This window comes from Dromiciops gliroides, chromosome 4 (assembly GCF_019393635.1).
Source record: "Dromiciops gliroides isolate mDroGli1 chromosome 4, mDroGli1.pri, whole genome shotgun sequence".
NCBI classification, from domain to species: Eukaryota; Metazoa; Chordata; class Mammalia; order Microbiotheria; family Microbiotheriidae; genus Dromiciops; species Dromiciops gliroides.
This window is the reverse complement of record NC_057864.1, coordinates 121,947,406-121,968,200: the sequence shown is the minus strand read 5'-3', so window position 1 is coordinate 121,968,200 and position 20,795 is coordinate 121,947,406. Positions and strand designations below refer to the sequence as shown.

General features: G+C 37.9%; 1 protein-coding gene across 1 annotated transcript in view; it reads left to right on the top strand.

The window, feature by feature from the left end:
- Positions 1-9,247, top strand: part of LOC122725612 (zinc transporter 10-like) — a 47,874-nt gene extending 38,627 nt beyond the window's left edge. The window contains 3 exon segments of the mRNA XM_043962812.1: positions 1,452-1,691; positions 6,083-6,237; positions 6,240-9,247. Coding sequence (XP_043818747.1) covers positions 1,452-1,691; positions 6,083-6,237; positions 6,240-6,572 — 728 coding nt within the window. The 3' untranslated portion in view covers positions 6,573-9,247.
- The last annotated feature ends 11,548 nt before the right edge of the window (positions 9,248-20,795 follow it).

Genomic DNA, 20,795 nt, shown 5'->3' with positions numbered 1-20,795 from the left:
AAAACACAGAAATGAATTTTTCCCTCCCCCTGCTTGTTGACTATGTCTATTTGTTATAAGCATCTGCTTTCTTATAAAATTGCTTTGGCCTGTCTTGTGGAGGGAGCATCAAGATTAGGTCTTCAGTTTGTTTTTGTTTTTGTTTTTGTATGTTGTGAGATAGTCGATGATTCTAGAGTAAAGGTCTATGTTATCTTTTTGGACTCAAGACAGGAACTGATGAGCTACAAAGCTCTTTTAGAAGTGAAGAAGTCACTAATGGAAAATGTGACAGTTATTCTTTGAATTTTGGGTAAATTACCTTCTGATGCCTATCAGTGCTTTTAAGTCCTTGCCCTCATTCCTCAAGATAGAGCTGGGATTATTTTTATTCTTAAAAGCTATACAGAGAGATTATCAATCCTCTCCATGTAGTACAACAGATAAGTTACTTTTGCATGTTTGCTCATGGCTTTACCCACATTTTGGGGAAGATTTGGGATCTGTTGTCCAAAGGAAATAATTTATTAATTTCATCACTAAAGCACCTATTATGAGAAGTCTTAATAACCAAATAGTTGGCATCACTTATAATTCTACGATCGTGAACTATAGGAAACCACGAAGAAAATATGCACCAGGGTAAGAGGTTTAGAGCCCCCTTACTTTATAGGTGAAGTAACTGAGGCAATTAAGTCACTTTCCCAAGAACAAAAAGATAGTAAATAGCAGAATTCACTTATCCGCTTAGGTTACTTATAATGAATTCTAGAAAAGGTGGTTTGAGGAGACAGGATGGCGTGATAGAATAGAGATCTCATGCTTTTTCTAGGTTTATCAGCTAGCTAGCTTTTTTTTTTTGACCATCCTTCTCTTCTCCAAACTTCTGGAGTTCTAGGCTGGTCACTTGGTTATTTCTTTATTTCTTTACTTCCTTTAACACTAGCCTCCTTGCTGTTCCTTGCACTAGGCATTCCATCATTTGACTCCAGGCATTTTCAGTAGTGGGACCCCATGCATGGAATTTTCTCTTTCCTTATTTCTGCCTTTTGGCTTCTCTGGCTTCTTTCATATCCCAGCTAAAATCCATAGGAGAAACCTTTCCCAATTCCCCCTTAATTCTAATGCTTTCCCTCTATTGTTGTTGATTATTTTCAACTTATTCTGTATATAGCATGTTTGTACATAGTTGTTTGCATGTTGTCTCCCCCATTAGACTGTATACTCTGTGAAGGCAAGGGTAATTTTTTTTTTTTTTTGCTTTGCTTTTTATCCCAAGAGCTTAGTATGGTGAAATGCATAGTAAATGCTTGTTCACTTGACAAGTCTCTGAAGAATAATGACACTGTTAGTTGTATTATCTTTCTGAGCCATCATACTCTTCTCACAAAGTAATGTGTACAGAAATCTTGATGGGCTTGTATAGGCTTGATGTCACCTTTGTGATTTTCACATTTTTTTTTTCCTGATAGGTGTTCTTTTGCATGTAATGGGAGATGCACTGGGGTCTGTGGTTGTGGTAATTGCTGCTATCATATTCTATGTGCTTCCTCTGGAGGGAGATGTTCCATGTAACTGGCAGTGCTACATTGACCCAAGCCTCACTATTATCATGGTCATCATCATTTTGTCATCTGCCTTTCCACTTATCAAAGAGACAGCATCCATTTTGCTACAGATGGTTCCCAAAGGCATCAATTTGGACGAATTGGGTAAGTTGAGTTTAGTTTTAATCTGTGTTGTCTTTATCAATGTAATTTTTTTTGGGGGGTGAGGCAATTGGGGTTAAGTGACTTGCCCAGGGTCACACAGCCAGTAAATGTTAAGTGAGGCTGGATTTGAACTCAGGTCCTCCTGAATCTAGGGCTGATGCTCTATCCACTGTGCCACCTAGCTGCCCCATATCAATGTAATTTCAATGACAGAGACAGACATGTGAACTAGACTTACAATTTCATTGATATCTCAGATCAGGAAATTCCTGATACCAATGCAGATTGGCATCTTTCCTACTAATGTATGGTCCTAGCTGCCTAAAGCCTTTCAATGTTAAGTATTTTGCCCAGGATCACATAGCCAGTGTGAGGTGAGACATGAACCCAAGTCTTCCTGGCTTTAAGGCCAACTTTCTATCCACTCTGCTACACTCTCAATTTTAATGACATAAATAATAATAAATGTGTTATTTCTGGAGAAACTTTTTATTTATGTCCTCAATACTTTAGGGTTATAGAAAGTCAATCATGTGTTTGTATTCTAGCTATGTGACCCTCATATGTAAGAATTTAAAGTTTTTTTCTGTTATGTATGAATTTTGAGAATGTGGAACTCCAAGAGCCGACACTCGGACCATTCTCCCTTTTGAGATAGACCAAATGGCTTCTTTTAATTTGCTATGCCATTTTTGTCAAGAACCTTTGCTCTCTTGCTGCTCATAGTCTAAAAAGCTCTAGCTACTGCATGTTTGCTAGTTGAATTTTTATGTATGGCAAAGGTACCCAGTCTATTACAGCAAGTGAGAATAGCTGGATTAAAATTCAGATCATTCCTGACCTCTTTTTGGATTGATGGGTGTTTCTTTGCTTAGCCTACTCCATAGATTTAAATTCTGTCTTTGGTATAGACTGTGTAAATCTAAGTTCAAAATATGAGTATATTATTGTTTTAAAATGTTAATGAAATGACTATGTGGGAATAATCCAAATGTTGGCCAAGGAAAGTAATTATGCCATTTTCTACACTGTAACAGCCAGAGAATAAGAAAATGGAATATATCCTATATAGATTTATTATTTTCTAAATAAATTTTAAAGGTTTGCCTTTTTTATATCACAAAAAATTTTCCCCAGTATCTCTCACCTTCCTTTTCCCAGAGAGCCATTCCACATAAAAATGTTATTTTAAAGAACAAAAGGAAAAAGTAAGCAAAACTGATTAATACATTAAAAAAATCTGAAAATATATGAAATATACCCCACTCATGGACCTTGCAGTTCTTCAAATGGGTGGGATGAGAATGTCTTCTCATATCTTCTTCGGAATCAGGCTTGTTTGTGAATTTTCAGCATTCACTATTGATTGTTTTGTGGTTATTCTTTCCATTTACATTGTTGTAGTAATTGTGTATGTTGTCTGTTTGGCTTATGAAGATTTATTATTGCTTTGTTTACCAATACAGTTTCTAATGTTGAGTTGGTCAGGTAACCAACATTTATTAAGCCCTAGTTTGCACAGCAGATAGGATAATAGGTCTGGAATCAGAAAGATTGGAGGAGTCCAAATCTGTCCTCAGATACTTACTAGCTGTGTGACCCTGGGCAAGTCACTTAACCTTTGTCTGGGGATAATAATACTACCTACCTGTATAAGGTGTTAATGAGAAAATATTTGTGACAAGTGCTTGGTATATAGTAAGCATTATATAAATCCTTATTCCCTTTCCTTCCCCATTTCCTTACTATGTATCAGGCACTATGCTAGGCAGGAGGGATTTAAAAACACAAACAGTTTCTGCCCTCAAGGAGCTTATATTCCTTTGGGGAGACAACATGGGCACATATCTATATACAAAATGTATGCCCATAGAAAAGATGGAGATAGTATTAATAACAATAATATTTGACTGGTAGCCCAACTGATGAAACTCGTGAGTCCCACTATGAGACTCTGAGCTTATAAAGGCTAGTCTGCTTTCTTGGTTAGGAGGTCTGAGGACTCTCCATCTTTAGATTCGAGGCATTTCCTCCTTTTCTCCACCTCCTGGCTTCCCAGACTTCCTATAAGTCCCAGATAAAATCCCACCTTCTGTGGGAACACCCCCCCCTTAATTCTAGGGCATGACTTCTGTCAATTATTTCCAATTTTTCCTGTATATAGCTTATGTGTGTGTGTATCTATTTGTATGTAGTTTCACCCATTAGATTGTGGGGTCCTTGAGGGAAGGGATGGTCTTTTGCCTTCCTTTGTATTCCTAGTTCTTACCACAGTGCTTGGAACATGGTAGACACTTCATACATTTTTATTGACTGATGTCCTTTCCAAGATAGATATTTGCCCTGTATGTAGGCACTGCCATTGTAATGCATAAAGCACTTTACTAAATTGTATGTCTTTATCCCAAGAATTTAACTAAGTAACACTTTTCATCCCTTTAGAAAGGTTATTGCAATAACAATAACAGCTTATGTTTGAATAGAGCTTTACAACTTTCAAACTTCTTGCCAGTTCTTTGTTTAATTTCATCCTCACAACAACCGGTGTAGGCAGGGCAGGGATTAGAAAATTGAGGCTTAAAATTTGTGGCAAGGGGCAGCTAAGTGGCACCATAGATAAACCACTGGCCCTGGATTCAGGAGGACCTGAGTTCAAATCCAGCCTCAGACACTTGACATGTACTAGCTGTGTGACCTTGGGCAAGTCACTTAACCCTCATTGCCCCCCCCAAAAATTGGGGGGACAACTAGGTGACGCACTGGTTAAAGCACAGGCCCTGGATTCAGGAGAACCTGAATTCAAATTTGTCCTCAGACACTTTGACAATTACTACCTGTACGACCCTGGGCAGGTCACTTAACCCTCATTGCCCTACCCCCCAAAAATTGTGGCAAGTGACAAAGCTGGGACAAGTACCTAGGTCTTTTGACCCTGTCCAAAACTCTTATCCCTCTGCATAGATGCTTCCAGAACCATTGGTGCCTCCTATTCTGGTGGAACTGATTAATTTTCTACCTTAATCCTTGCTATGATACTTCTTAGGAAAGGGATTTTATTATAAGCTCTAGCTGTTGGGGTCTAAAAACCCTAGGGTTACTTTACTTCACAGACTAGCAGTCAATCAGATACAGCTATTTTATTACTACTATGCATGGCCACAACTATGCCCTAGTGTTGTGGGAGTGATCCACATACTGCTGCACAGATTGTCCCCCATGCCTGAAATGTACCCCCACCCCACCGTCACCCCATTGAACTTCTGGTTTCCCTTTAAGGCTTAGTTTAAGTGCTGCCTTCTACAGGAAATCTATCCTGAGCTCCCCACTTGCTGATATCCTCCCAGAAAATCATTTTGTATCTACATTGTATATACTTTGCATTTAGTCATCTGTGTACTTGCTGTTTCCCCGCAATAGAATGTAAATCCCTAGCGGGCAAGGACTGTTTCATTTTTTTGCAATTGTATTTCTATCACCTAGCAGAGTACCTGACACATAGCAGTCACTTAATAAATGCTTTTGGGTGAATGAATGAATGAATGGTTCTGCCCTTTGAGGGCTTACAATCTAGTTAGGCAAAAGAAAGCGCATAAGAACAGTTAACAGCATACAGCAAGGTATCACGACATCCAAAAATTGGTGTTAACATCGTTAAGTGTTATGGGAGTTCAGAGAAAAAGAGAGGTCACTTGAGCACAGCTCTAGCACCACCTTACATAAAGCCTTTCTCTGTCATCTTGTATTTAAACACTTTGTATTTATTTGCCCTTATTGTCTTTATGTTTATTCCATAATACTTATATGAGTATTGTCTCCTCATTGGAATATAAGCTTTCCTGTGAGTAGGGATAATTTTATTAATTGTATTAGTATCTTTAGTACCTAACACAATAGCTAGAACATAGTAGATTATTTAATACTTGCTAAGGGGTGCTATAGAGGAAGGAACACTAGACTTAGAGGCAGAAGAGAGAGACCTGGGTTTGGATTCAAATTCCAAGCTGCGATGCCTAATGACTGATCCAGAGCAAAGTTGGGCCACCAGTCAAGAAATTCTCTGAGCTTCAGTTTTTCATCTATATTAATGGGTACACTAATACTTATATAATGTATTTCTTGGCATTATTATGAACTAAGTACTTTATAAACCTTAAAATATTATGGAAATAAGAGGGGGGAGATATTTGTTTGGAGCACAATAAATTTTCTTGTAGTAAGAGTTTTCTTACCTGGTAAGGGCTGATTTAAACTGAGAAAGTTGTATAAGATAGGAATATTTAAATGGGCCCTATGTGTGTTTTAGTTTTGTTGGTCAGAATTCTTTGCTATCTTTATAAAATTCTCAGATTCTTGGTACTCATCTGTATACTATCTGCTCTTCTCTCTTTTAGTGGGCAAGTTATCCAATGTGCCTGGAGTTAGCAGCATACATGAAGTGCACATCTGGGAACTTGTAAGTGGGAAGAACATTGCCACTCTCCACATCAAGTACCAAAAGGGCAAAGATTACCAAGATGCCAATTTCAAAATGCGAGAAAATTTTCCATAATGCAGGGGATCCACAATGTAACCATCCAGCCAGAATATGTGGACCAGAAGGAATCCTTGGAGCAGGACTGGATGCTCCTCTGTAGCTCACCCTGCATCTCCAAAGCCTGTGCGAATCAGCTCTGCTGCCCTCTAGAGATGCAGTCACTTACCCACATCAATGGCTGTACGGAGCCCAATGGTTGCCCTCCAACTGCAACATACAGAAGCGATGGCTTAAGTCGAAATGACACAGCTGCAATCATCATTGAAGCAGATTGTCAGAGTAACAGTGGCCCAGCTTCTAAACAGACACAAGGAGATCTGATCTTTGTCAATAACACTCATTTATAATTTGGTCTCAGCATTGAAATTCAACTAATGGAGAAAAGCAGCTTAGTCATCCAGCTCCAGCTGATCCTTGTGGAAAGGGCTCCCTGAGCTGTGATCACTGACCAAAATTAGTAATGTATTTTTGTGTTAAAATAAGGGGTTAAGTCCTTTTAAGTCCTCGGCAATTTTAAGATTCACAAACCCTTTCCACCCCCACCATCCACCCCCATTCTGTGCAGGTGAATATTGTGGACCTGTTCACATATTTACCTGAGCATCTCCTCTTTAATCATTTTAGTTTGAACATTTATTTCCTGAGGTAAATTGAAAAGTATAGAGACAATGTAAACTGGAGACTAGAATTCAATGCTTTTGAAGGACTGGGATTCGAATTTTCTTCCCCTACCCCTACCCACTTTTGGGTCATTTTTGACTGAATTCTACTTCTAGTCCACTCTGAGATGAGCTGATGGATAACAGCCTATGTACTTTGTCTATGTGTGTGTATATGTATTTATGTATATGTGTGTATATACACACATATATGTATATGTATATGAAGGCCCATAATATTTGTGTTGTTCCAAACCCTAAATAATGAATTTCCAGTGGTGTTCCACCCTACCCCACTGTTTCTCCAACACCTTGGTTCCTCTCTGAAAAGAGAATAAAATGGGACTCATAAAGCCAAAAAAGACTCTCAGGAACATCAGAAGGGGTCATTGAGGTCAACAGAAAAAAAAATTCCCCCCCTTGATAACGTGTTTGCTTTCAGAGATGGAGAAAAAAGTGATTCTTTCTTGCCTTTTTTTTTTTAAGGGACACAACCACAGATATAGGATCAAGAAGTATTGAGTAAGTTTTTTTTTCTCTCTTAAAATTCCAGGAAAATAAACCCTTACTTAGGGTAGCATACATTTTTTGTTTTCAGCAGTCAGTCTATTTGGGGCTGCTCCCATTTATTGCTTTGGCCCAAGACCTAGTTGTTTATCTGAAATGAGCAGGAGAAGATGAACATTATACAGATTTTTAATACGGAACATTTTAGTTTTCATTCCTACCAAATAAACAAGCTAGTTTGTAGTTTCATGCCCAGTTCAGGGTGATTGGTTTTCCCTAAATTACATATATTTTCATGTATTTATTTTAACTTTCCTTTTTAGCAATTTGATAGGAAAAATTATGTTAGAAGGCAGAAAATGCAGATTTATTTAAATACAACTTTGAATGTATTCTGAGGGATTTGAAAAATTTCTTTTGTTTCTGACCCCACTCATCAGATCAAATAGACACAATTAAAATATGGTTCTAATTTTGTTATGTTGAAGAACACACCATCTTTTTAATCATTGTTCAAATATCAGTATTTTAATGGGATATAAAGATAAGGACAGTGCCTCACTGGAGTTTTAGAAATTGGATCAGGTTAGGTGAAGATGGAACTTCAGGCAGTTTAGATTTGAGTCTCTTAATGTGCACAAGAAATCTCCTATAGTGCAAAGTTCGTAATGGCAATAGATTTCCCAATGTAATATAAATTATTTCCTATTCTCTTAGTGAGTTTTAGAGGCAGGAACAATTATACTAGTACAGATGAAAATGGAATTGGCCCATTTGTTACTTCTGAAAATGTATCCCTATTTTCTTTTTTTTGGTGTTTTGTTTTTTTTTTTTAGTGAGGCAATTGGGGTTAAGTGACTTGCCCAGGGTCACACAGCTAGTAAGTGTTAAGTGTCTGAGGCTGGATTTGAACTCAGGTACTCCTGACTCCAGGGCTGGTGCTCTATCCACTGCACCATCTAGCTGCCCCCCCTATTTTCTTATCCAAGTCTCTCTGCCATGAGAGAAGTAAATTGAAAACTGTGTACATGGGTTTTTATCACCCAAAGAGTATTTCTACCCTCCTGGTAGATATGGTAATGTGCACTTATAGCTTTTCAGAAAGTTTCTAGAGCAAAGTTGAACTTTTTTTTTTTTTAAAGTAAGGGTATGGCACAAATGGATACAAATCAGGAGACTATGTGAAGTTTATAGTGCTAATATTTTACATTCTACTATTTTAAATATTAATGAGGGGTCGGCGAGGTCTGCAAACCAAAGAAACAATTGGGCTTTTCTTGTCAGTTTCTTTCTTTTTTTCTTGTCAGTTTCAATGAGAATTTAATTTTTCTAACATTCTGAAAACACCGAGGTGGGATAGTTTTATGTGAAGACTGTATTAATAGACTGTATATTGGCTTGCACCCAAATAGTTTTTTAATATGATGTATATACATATACACATGTATGTGTATATGTGCATATATACACACATACATATATATAATATAAGATTCTGTGAGGTGCCTATTTTGAAATGTGTGAAAAAACCCCATTTCCAATATAGTTAAGTAGAACTTAAGAAAAAGCCTCCCATTCCTACTGCTAAAAGTACCTAAGCAGTTTAGTAATCAAATAATAATGCATTTTTTCAATTCAGTTTGACAAACATTTACTAAGTGTCCACTCTGTACAAGGTACTGTGCTAGACACCACACTGGTTGGACACCATCAAGAATGCTGAATAGTTGGATATCTGTGAAATACATTTTAAAAAATTTCTGATTAACATAGATTTTTTTTATGATGTAGAAAAGCATCGCAATTATAATTTCTCTATTTGGCTGATTTTTCCCTTCATTTTTTTGTCTGTTTGTTTTGTGGGGCAATGAGGGTTAAGTGACTTGCCCAGGGTCACACAGCTAGTAGGTGTCAGTGTCTGAGGCTGGATTTGAATTCAGGTCCTCCTGAATCCTGGGCTGGTGCTCTATCCACTGCATCACCTAGCTGTCCCTCTTCTTCATTTTGTACCCCTGCCTTAATATATGGGAGTATTTCCCCCTAATCTCTGTGCCTCCCCACCCCACTCCCATCTGCTAAGGTATCTTTGGTGGGCAGCAACAAAGCATTTCCCTGAAGCCAGGCAAATGTCTCTCACTTTGATGTTTCTTTTTGTCTAGGGGAACACCTGAAAATGATTTTCTTTTTCAAAGGAAAATAATTTTCAAAATTCTCCAAGAATCTTTGATGTAGGATAATTTGAGTTAAACTGCTATTATCACAGTATTCTGCAGTAAGAGAGTATAGCATTGTTTCATACCTACAACTATCTGGTAGGTTACATCCAGCCCTTTGCATATTGCCTAGCACATAGTAGGTGCTTATTAAATGCTTGTTGGATTGACTTGACTTAGTCAAGTATAATCAATATTACAAATCAGGAGGTGCAATAATTAGGAAAATCTCTGGAGCTAGGACCAATAATGAGGGAATATATGGACAGATTTTGGTTTAATATGAGAAATAGAGATGTTTACAAATGGAATGGACTGCCTCATGAGCTCTGTATCACTGAGAGTGTTCAACAAAAACCCAATAATCGTGTATCAGACAACATTTATATACATATATATATATATTTTTTTGGTGAGGCAATTGGGGTTAAGTGACTTGCCCAGGGTCACACAGCTAGTAAGTGTCAAGTGTCTGAGGCTGGACCTGAACTCAGGTACTCCTGACTCCAGGGCCGGTGCTCTATCCACTGTGCCCCCTAGCTGCCCCCCAGACAACATCTAAAGAGAAAATGTTCTTTACATTACTTTGGAATCAGTTCAAGGAAACATGAAATCTACTTTTATTTTCAGCAACCCCATCATCTTATAGTCTAGGAAACCAAAGTTCTGTGACTTTCCTTTTTATGCTCAAAATCACACAGGTACTTATCAAAGGCAGATTAAATGTAGGTAATCTGATTATAGGGCCTTGGGGGTATTCCTGTACCCTGTGCTGCTTGTGGACATAAGACAAAATCTTTAATGATAGGTGGTTTATTTTATAATCAATTCTCTATTAAATAAATATTGAAAATGGTGCCACCAAGCTTCAAAAAGGAGAGAAATTATTGAAGTGTTAGGAAAGAGATGGCTTGCATTGCATCCAGTTCTAGAAAATAATTAATTCAAACAGGTAACTATGTAAAAGCTGCATGGTGCAGTGGAAAGAGAACTGGGTTTGGAGCCAGAAGGGCTAGGATTGACCTTGAACAAATTGCTTAATCTCTGGGTCCTTATTCTTCTCATCTGTAAAATGGGAGGAGGATGGAAAGCTTTTGACTTAATGATCCTGAAGGTGTCTTCCAACTAAAAGTCTATATAGTAGATGTCTTCTCATATTTACTATCACATTTTGTTCACTGGCTTCTGAATAAATCAGGAGACACAGGGATTAGGAGAGCTAGGACCAGTAATAAGGGAATACATGAGTCAGTTTTTGGTCTAATATGACAAAAATATTATGACAATTAAATATGTCCATGAATGGGATGGGATACCTTATAATAGTGTTTCTGTCACTGAGTGTGTTTGAGCAGAGACTTGGTAATGTATCAAAAATATCTCCATTAAATCATTGGGACTAAATGACATACAGAGTCCCTTCAGTTCTCTGAATCTGACATTCTATGAAATGAACAGATTCTTTTAAAAAAATCATTGTTCTGGAGAATTGTATTTTTTTTTAAGTGAGGCAATTGGGGTTAAGTGACTTGCCCAGGGTCACACAGCTAGTAAGTGTTGTCTGTGGGCGGATTTGAATTCAGGTACTCCTGACTCCAGGGCCGGTGCTCTATCCACTGTGCCACCTAGCCGCCCCGAGAACTGTATTTTTAAAAATTGTGTTATTGTGAGGTAAGCTTTTGATTTTGATTATGATCTTATCTATATTTTACTTAAAGTACTGGGACTTAAATAAAAATCTAGAAATTGAAAAAGCACATAGATCTATTGCAGAGACAGACAGTGAAGCAGAAGTTGAAGAATTGATCCACTTACCATACTATTTCAATAGTATCAGTCTGGTCAATTCAGTCCAACATCTAGTAAAGACAGTGAAAAAAAATGTCTAATTGCCTATTTTGATCGGCAATTTGATTGGCAATTTGAAGGCAAACTGGCAATTGACTATTTTTATTTATTGAAGATACATCCAGTTTTTCTATTTTTAAAAACAAACCCTCTCATGTTGGGTTAACTAGCTACAAATCATTATTGCTCATAGCTCCCGGTAAACAGTTCATCCCAATCATAACTACTGATAGCTAAGAATTTACTCTAAAAACTTCCCAGTCATTTATGCCTAACCTTAGCCTTTTCCCATTCCCTTTATATTTATTTTGAGATGTTAAGTATCTATATACTACCTTTATTTCTGTAGAATCAAAATTTCAAGATTAAAGTTTCACTTTTACCATCTTTATAATGGGAAAGATTTGTTTTAGAGTGGGGGAAAACTATTTGGCTAGAATTTCATGTGATCAGTTAAGTTGATCACTGTGTACCTTGTTCTACAGCTCCATGGTTCCTTTGTACCTTCTATCTGAACTTCTCAGTGTATTGGTAGCCTTCAGGTAGAACAGGATGGTAGAACTACTGCCAAACCAAACCGTTCTCAAATTGTAAGCATTTCTGTGGCATTTACACATTTTGATGATGCTAAAGTCCCACTATTGCAGGATATAATGTGTTTGGTGTCTGTCAGTTCAGGTATTTTATTCTGGGACAGTTTGTTGAAATAGAATTTTATGTTCTATGGGAGAGGAATCAGAAGCCTTCTTTTTCTGCTTCCCAGAAATTGTTCTGGGCTATGATTTGCAATGGGCACCAAGGTGGGTTGTGGTGGGAGTGGTGAGGGTGGAGGAACCTTAGTGGAGTTGTGAGCTTTTGTTACAGTATTGTGGAGTTTTGTTGCCTAAAATCTTTCCTTCATCCTCATGGACAGGTTTTTTGTTTTTTGTTTTTTTTGCCAAAATGTAACTGTAACATTAGGGAGGAATCCTTTATAAATCTCTCCAATGTTAACTTGTTATTAACTTGCATGTGAAATTCCCCGATAATTTATGTGCATTAATGTGTATTTTTTAAAGTGAAGAAAGTTCAATGGTGCTATAAATAAAAATGTATTTTTTAAATAAAAAAACAGGACTGATTTGTTTGTGGCTGCAAGCATTTGAGATGGCTGAGCTGGTACTATCAGTGTTAGTTACCATAGTAATCCAATTGCTCAACTCCTCCTCAGGATTATCAATTATGTCAGGGCTATTTTATATTCTTTCTTTCAAGTGCAGTTCATGTATGTCCACATAAGCTCATGTGCGCGCGCGCGCGCGCACGCACGCACACACGCACACACACACGAGCACGTGCATATACACTGCAGGATATCTAGGATTAGGCAAAGACCAGAGTTTAAAAGCTCTTTAAAAATTATTTTGTGTTGCTAATCATCATTGTCACCATCCCTCATGCTTTATAGTGCTTCAGATGAATTTCAAAGCACTTTTTTTTTTTTTTTTTGCAGGGCAATGATTGTTAAGTGACTTGCACAACGTCACACAGCTAGTAAGTGTCAAGTGTCTGAAGCCGCATTTGAACTCAGGTCCTCCTGAATCCAGGGCCGGTGCTTTATCCACTGCGCCACCTAGCCTCCCCCTCCTCAGAGCACTTTTACAGTGTGTTGGACTTAGAAAGACCTGGGCTCTGACAAACTGCAGGATTTGAATATCATTAGTTCTTTGATACTCTCCTGAGAAGTCCATGGTTTACTGGTTGGGAAAGTACAGCATGTGGAGATCACTAAGAGGCAGGGTTCATCAGGTAATAAGAAATGTCAGATCGATCTCATTTTCCTTTCTGACAATGTAGTATATTGTAAAAAGGACAACATTGAAGTTGGGAAGACATGGGTTCAAATCCTGCCTCTGACACATGATACCCTGAATGGGTAAGTCATTTAACTTCTCAGTGATTCAGACAACTCTCTATGTCTGTGAGTTACAGGTGAGTTGTTTATCTGTGTTGGGTGGAGGAATTTCTTTACTGATGAAATAAAAAAGGATCAAAGGATACAAGATTTAGCTTCAGATTTAGAGCTAGATCTTAGACATCATCTGTTCCAACCTCTTCATTTTATAGTTGAGGAAATGACCCAGAAATGTTAATCACTTGGTCCAAAATCATAATTAGAAAGTAAGAAGAGGTCCAGCAGCATTATTTCCATTAATATCTGGACCAAAACCAAAGCAAAGCAAAACAGCAAAAACTTTCATACTATTTTTGTGATGAAGATGGAGAGCGGTCAGCTAAATAAAGGAAGTGTGGACAGTGAGGAGTGGAACTGGGTGCCAGTTCTGGTCCCTTTCTTCTGAGACTCAGTGAGTCCCATTTGCAGACAATGGGAGTCAGGAGCTAAGGAACAACCTTCTTGCCACTCCTTGCCTAATGTAGTGTACATTGTGGATTACAGAGCAGCCAGAGGGAATTTGGGTTTCCCTTTCTTTTTACTAGGTAAAGAGGGATTCGCTCCAAATTTGTACCTCTATTAATCTGATAGATGAGTTCTTTCATTTGGGTAAGGGCTAAATTTGGAAAACTGATTTACTTCAGCACCTGGCAATGGAATTACCAATTTCTTCCAATCTTAATAGATTGCTTAATAGATCCACTTCTTCAAGTGGCACAGTGGATAGAGCACCCAAACCTGGAGTCAGAAGGACCTGAATTCAAATCCAACCAAGATAGAATTATAACATTGAAACAACAGGGAGAAATGGAGAAGAGTCTATTAAGATTGGAAGAAATTGGTAATTCCATTCCTAGGCAAATATAAATTTTCACAAACAGGAGAGCTTGTAGAAGAGAGAGAATAATAATTCATATCTGCCTATGATTTTATTATTTCTTACTGTCTCTGTCTCTCTTTTTGTCTGTCTTTTAACTCTCATGGTCTCTATCTCTGTCTCTCTGTCCACCCCTACCTTTCCCCCCTTTATACCTAGCTAGAAATAAACTCTTGAGGGAAAAGTGAGTTGTCAAGCAACAGGGCATCTGTGCTACCTGTAGGGTGCCCATCCACTAAACTTCCTGCTACAAGACAAATATTCCTTGAATTTCTTATATGCCTTGCTGGTGATGGGGGCCTACAGGGAGAGGCAGTCCTCTGGAATCACAACCTTACATTAACCTGCCACCCTCTTTCAGGTTACTTGTGGGACATCCTTTAAAGGGCATTTATCCCCACCCCCACCCCCTTCATGCTATAAGGAGCAACTAACTACTCCTTTGCATTCCTAGCAATGCAAAACTCTGAGCTGTTCACTTACCACCCCCCACCCAGAAGAAATATTATAATATCATTACTGCTATTGCCAGTATGATTATTATCTTCAAATAAGAAGGAATAGAAAGATCTTATCTAATAGGTCAATTACCTCAGTGGCTTGCAACTCAAATACATCGTTGTTTCAGCCAAATATTCAGTCACATTCTATAGCAATAATGTAGGGAAAACAGGAGATCTGAGGTCTTGTGCTTTTTAAAAAAAAATTAATTAGATATATGGCCTCATGTAAGTAATTTCTTTTCTCTGAGAGTTTCCTAATCTGTAAAATGAGTGTTGAAGTAGATAATCACTAAGCTTGCTTCTAGCCTTAACATTCTATAATTTTATTTGTGTAATCTAATTCTGCCTATAATACTAGAAGTCTATAAAAATAGGCATTATACATACTCCTGTTGACACCAACGTCATAATGAGGCTGCAATAGATTTGTTACAGGGTTCTGGCTCACCACACTATTGAGAAGAAAGTTTTGATAGTTCAGTCTATGATTCCCCAACTGTAAAACTGCCATCTGGGTGTATAAACTTCCTATCTCTCCTCTCCAGCTGCAGTGGGCTTGGCTCATCATATCCAAATCTATTCCATATTTTCAAGCTTTAAGCTGATACTTGTACCTCCTTGTTAACTTGATAAGCCATTATCCTTTGTGCTGCTTTGGCTCCCTCTGACTTCTCCACCCCCTGCCTTTTGTGTAGCACATAGGCTGCAATCTAAAAACTGCAGGCAATAACACCAAAGTTAGCTGAGAATATCTTTGTGAGACTATCAGTTTGCCAACTCTGACTAGTGTATATATGTATTTGAAATTAGAAAAATATATTATTAACCCCTACAAGATTCTTTCTTTTTTTTCTGACTGCCTATGGACAGACCTAATTCTGTCTCACACAAACTAACATAATTATATTTATTCTCCACCTGTTCTATGTATTTATAAAGCTCATAATCACTCTAGGGCACTTAAGGAATTGCTTAATATGACAACTCTTAAGATAAAAAAAATCCTGAATGGGATCTGAAGTCATCTTTTCTCTTCATCCAAATTGCAAGTTCTTTAAGGATGCAGACCAGTGTGTGTGTGTGTGTGTGTGTGTGTGTGTGTGTGTGTGCGCGCGCGTGTGTGTGTTTGTGTGTATTTGTGTGTCACAACTAGCAAAGTGATGGATATGCCAGTAGATGCTTAATAAATACTTGTTAACTTTAAGATAGATAAGAATGTATTTTTTTCTGCAAAGATATAGCACAGATGATACACCCTAGCTTTAGCTTTCCTAAGGCCATTGAGGTTAAATGATCAAGATACAAACTCTCTTTCTCTCCCTCTCTCTCTTGCTCTCTTCATTGCCCATAACCATACGACTGAGGATTCAGACTGAGAGTTCTAGAGATGAAAGGGTTGGACTTGGTGCCAAGGCAGAGTGGGTAAGAAGTTAGCTAAGAAGTTGTGATGGTTAAGGGGAGGAGCCAAGATGGCAGAGTAAAGGCAGAAGTTTGCCTGATAAAGGCAGAGATTCACTTGAGCTTTTTAAAATTCCCCTCCAAAAACATTAAAATAATTACTCAAAATGAATTCTGGAGTGGTAGCACCAAAAAGAGATGGAGTGGAACAATTTTCTAGTCCAAGATAACTTAGGTCAGCAAGAATATCTGTGGCATTGGGGTGAGAGTGGAGTATAGTCCAGCACAGACAATTTCCTGCAAGAGAACAGCAAGCCTTAAGGGCAACTGAATTAGCAGCAGTGGCTTCTGGAGCTCTCATTTTACAGATGTTAAGGAGGTCAGTCAACTGGTCAGAAGGAAATTACAGGGGGCAGCTAGGTGGCACAGTGGATAAAGCACTGGCCCTGGATTCAGGAGGACCTGAGTTCAAATCTGGCCTCAGACACTTGACACTTACTAGCTGTATGACCCTGGGCAAGTCACTTAACCCTTATTGCCCCGCAAAAAAGAAAGAAGAAAAAAGAAAGTACAAAAAAAAAAAAAGGGAAATTACAGGGGTCACTTTACTAGCACAGGTTCAGGAGTCTGTTGCATTGCCAGTATGCAGATCCTGCCCACAGTCTTGGTTTTCAGTCCCAGTGTGAGAAAGAGCACTAGCATACCACAGCTTGCAGCCACAGGGGAGCAGGAATTGTGGTCACAGTTCCAAGGCAGAAAAGACTGTTTGTGGTAACATACAGACTAGAGCACAGGCCAAGAAAGTAGTAAACACATATCTCTTTAGATCATATAACCTTAGAAGAACTGAAAACTTACTGACCCCCAGAACTAACTCTGAAAATAGCTACACAAAAAACTTGAAGCTTGGTACAGTGTTCCCTTCACCCTGGGAAGAGTCCAATTTTAACATAAAGTTAAAAGTAAAGAAATACATTAGAAAATGAGTAAATATAAAAAGAACCTGACCATAGATAGCTACTATGTTGGCAGGGAAGATCAAAACACAAACTTAGAAGACAACAAAGTCAAATCAAACCATTCCCCAATTGAGAAATGGTTAAAGGACATGAACAGGAAGTTTTTAGCTGAAATAATCAAAGCTATCTATGGTCACATGAAAATTATTGATTAGATAAATGAAAATTAAAACAATTCCAAGGCACCATCTCACACCTATCAGATTGGCTAATATGACAGAAAATGACAAATGTTGGAGGGGATGTGGGAAAATTGGAACTCTAATGTACTGTGGGTAGAGTTGTGAACTGATCCAACCATTCTGGAGAGCAATTTGGAGCTATCCCCAAAGGCCTATAAAACTATGCATACCCTTTGACCCAGCCATACCACTACTAGGTTTATATCCCAAAGAGATTAAAAAAATAGGGAAAAGGACTTTTTTTTTTTTTTTTTGCAGGGCAATGAGGGTTAAGTGACTTGCCCAGTGTCACACAGCTAATAAGTGTCAAGTGTCTGAGGCTGGGTTTGAACTCAGATCCTCCTGAATCCAGAACTGTTGCTTTATCCACTGTGCCACCTAGCTGCCCCCCAAAATGACCTATTTGTACAAAAAATATTTATAGTGGCTCTTTTTGTGCTGGCAAAGAATTGGAAATTGAGGGGATACCCATCAAAAGGGGAATGGATGAATGAGTTGTAGCAATGGAAAACTATTGTGCTATAAAAAATGATGAGCAGAATGCTTTCAGAAAAACCTGGAAAGATTACATGAACTGGTGCAAAGTGAAGCAAGCAGAACCAGGAGAACATTGTAACAGTAACAGCAATAGTGTACAATGATCAGCTATGAATGACCTAGCAATATGATCAGCAATATGATACAAGACAATTCCAAGGGACTTAACGATGAAAAATGTTATCCACTTCCAGAGAAAGAACTGAGGGAGTCTGAATGCAGATTGAAGAAAACTTTTTTAAACTTTATTTTTCATGGTTTTTTTTTGGGGGGGGTCTATGTTTTCTTTTAAAACATGACTAATATGGAAGTATATCTTGTATGATTCCACACATATAACATATCAAATTGCTTGCCTTCTCAATGAGGTGGAGGGAAGGGAAGAAAGGAGAGAATTTAGAACTCAAATTTTTTAAAAACGAGTGTTAAAAGTGTTTTTACATGTAATTGGGAAAAATAAAATATTTAACAAAAGACAGCAGTGATGGTTGGGAGGATTCTTGATGATCCTGGGTTCATAAAGGTTATATATAAGTACTAGTGTGTCCTATTAAGTTGGAAAGACTGTAAGTACTGACCCAGAGGTGGCTGATATGTTTGCTGCCTGAAGAAAGCCTAGCTAACAACACTAGGGAGGCTCATCATAATTTTTTTCAATCACAATAACTTTTAAAAACCATATGCAAAATCCTGGTAAGAAACCCAAGTTGTTTAGCTTGGAAAGAGTCTTAGGTGAGGACATGACAACTGTCTTTAATTATTTGAAGAGCTGACATGTGGAAGTAGAATTAAGCTTGTTCTGTTGGCCCTAGAGGGCAGAACCAAGAGGTCCCTGCTTTCAGTAAACTCACAGTCATTGTAATAGAAGAGACAACACATCTTCCAACAGAGACTGAGTGCTCTTTTTGTCAGGGTTATTGTAGAAAAAGTACCAGCAATTGGACTAATGCTCACCAAATAAATAAATGAACAAAACAGAAGGGAATAGAAGGAAAGCCAGAAGGAAATACAGCCAAGTAGACCAGCTTTGAATATTGCATATTGAATTCATTATATATATATATATATATATATACACACATATATCTATACATATATCTATATATCTATATATATATATATACACACACACATATATATGAAAGGAAAAGCTAGCAGTATGTAATAGAGATTTGCAGTTTCATGCACAATTCTTTTTCCCCTGTTCTACCTTATATATGAAAATGAACATTTTATTTAGTATTTTTATATTCGAAATGAGAAAATTAAATGAAAAAATGTTAATAAATACATTTTCATGCATTCATGTATGCACTTGGGCAGAAAGTTGATCTAGATCAGAGGTGTCAAATGTGATCAGCAATAATCTTGAATAAGGCCAAATCGGATTAAAATGTAATTGGGAGGGGCGGCTAGGTGGTGCAGTGGATAAAGCATGGGCCCTGGATTCAGGAGGACCTGAGTTCAAATCCGGCCTCAGACACTTGACACTTACTAGCTGTGTGACCCTGGGCAAGTCACTTAACCCCCATTGCCCCGCAAAAAAAAAATGTAATTGGGAAACATTTAATAAAATAAATAAAAATATAACAGAACATAGGTAATGTTAATATAAGGTTTTCTAAGTAAGTATGTGGCCCTCAGGGATCCTTAATTATAGCTTTAGTGGCTCCCATTTCTATTGGAGCTTAACATGACTGATTTAGATGACCTTTGAGGTCCCTTCCAACTCTGCGTTGAAAGCTCACTGGATCATAGGGGAAGGACTCTGAAGCCATAGCTGTTGATCTCTGGTGGCACGTTTCATGTTGGAAGATAAAAAATATGGTGGCTATTAATTGGTTTGCTTATCTTTTAATTTTAAGTTCTAGAAAATCAGTCATTAGTATTCATAATAGCTCTGTTATAAATGATGGATTGTATTGGGAATTGCCAAAGAAGCAAAAGTTCACAGATGTAATCTTGGGAGAGGTTGAATTGTCTTCCTTTTTAGAACAATAAATTCTTTATGATGTAGTAGAATTGGGAGCCAGATCTGGAGTCTGGAAGACCAGGGTTCAAATTCAGCCTCAGACATTTACTAGTAGTGCAGTTCTGGGTAAATCACTTAACATCTGTCTGTGTCACTCAGTTTCCTCATCTATAAAATAGGAAGAATAATAGCACTGACCTCCCTTGGTTGTGGTGAGGATAAAATGAAATACTATTTGAAAAATGCTTTGCAAACCTTAATGTGTTATATAAATACTCTGGCTCACATCATTATAGGATCTCTGGCTATCATTTAAAAAACATGGAAGTACTAATTGATGGGGATGAACTAGATGTCTTCTGAAGTCCCTTCTACATGTAAATCTATGATTCTATATCTCAACAACAGCCTGACTTGTTGGACTATGTTACGACACAACTTAAAAGTCTTTAATGGTTTCCTTTTGCTTATTGAGAATCAGCTAGGTAGGACAGTGGATAATGTGCTGGTCCTGGAGTTAGGAGTTAAAATCCTGCCTCAGACACTTAGTAACTGTGTGGGAATAAACCTATCTGGTCCATACTTGGTTTCTGTTTCTATTCTGGGCACTTCTTTTACTCCCCTTCTATCCCCTTACTGGGGAGGACTCCTTAGTCAAAATGTAGACTCATTCCATTCATCAGGAATCTGAGGTTAGGGTAGAATTAAAGCCCTAAGGAACCTTATTGAGGACACCGATAACCCAAGGGCAAACGGTGAGGGCCAGTAAAAAAAAGAAATTGGTGAAGGTAAATAGCCATTGTGGTATCAGTTGCATAGTTTATAACTAGCTTGTTGTGCTAAATATACATAATAAATAAGAGAGCAAGCTATGAATTGGAGATGAAGGCCAAGCAGCCCTCAGTGTAGGAATAAAAATAGT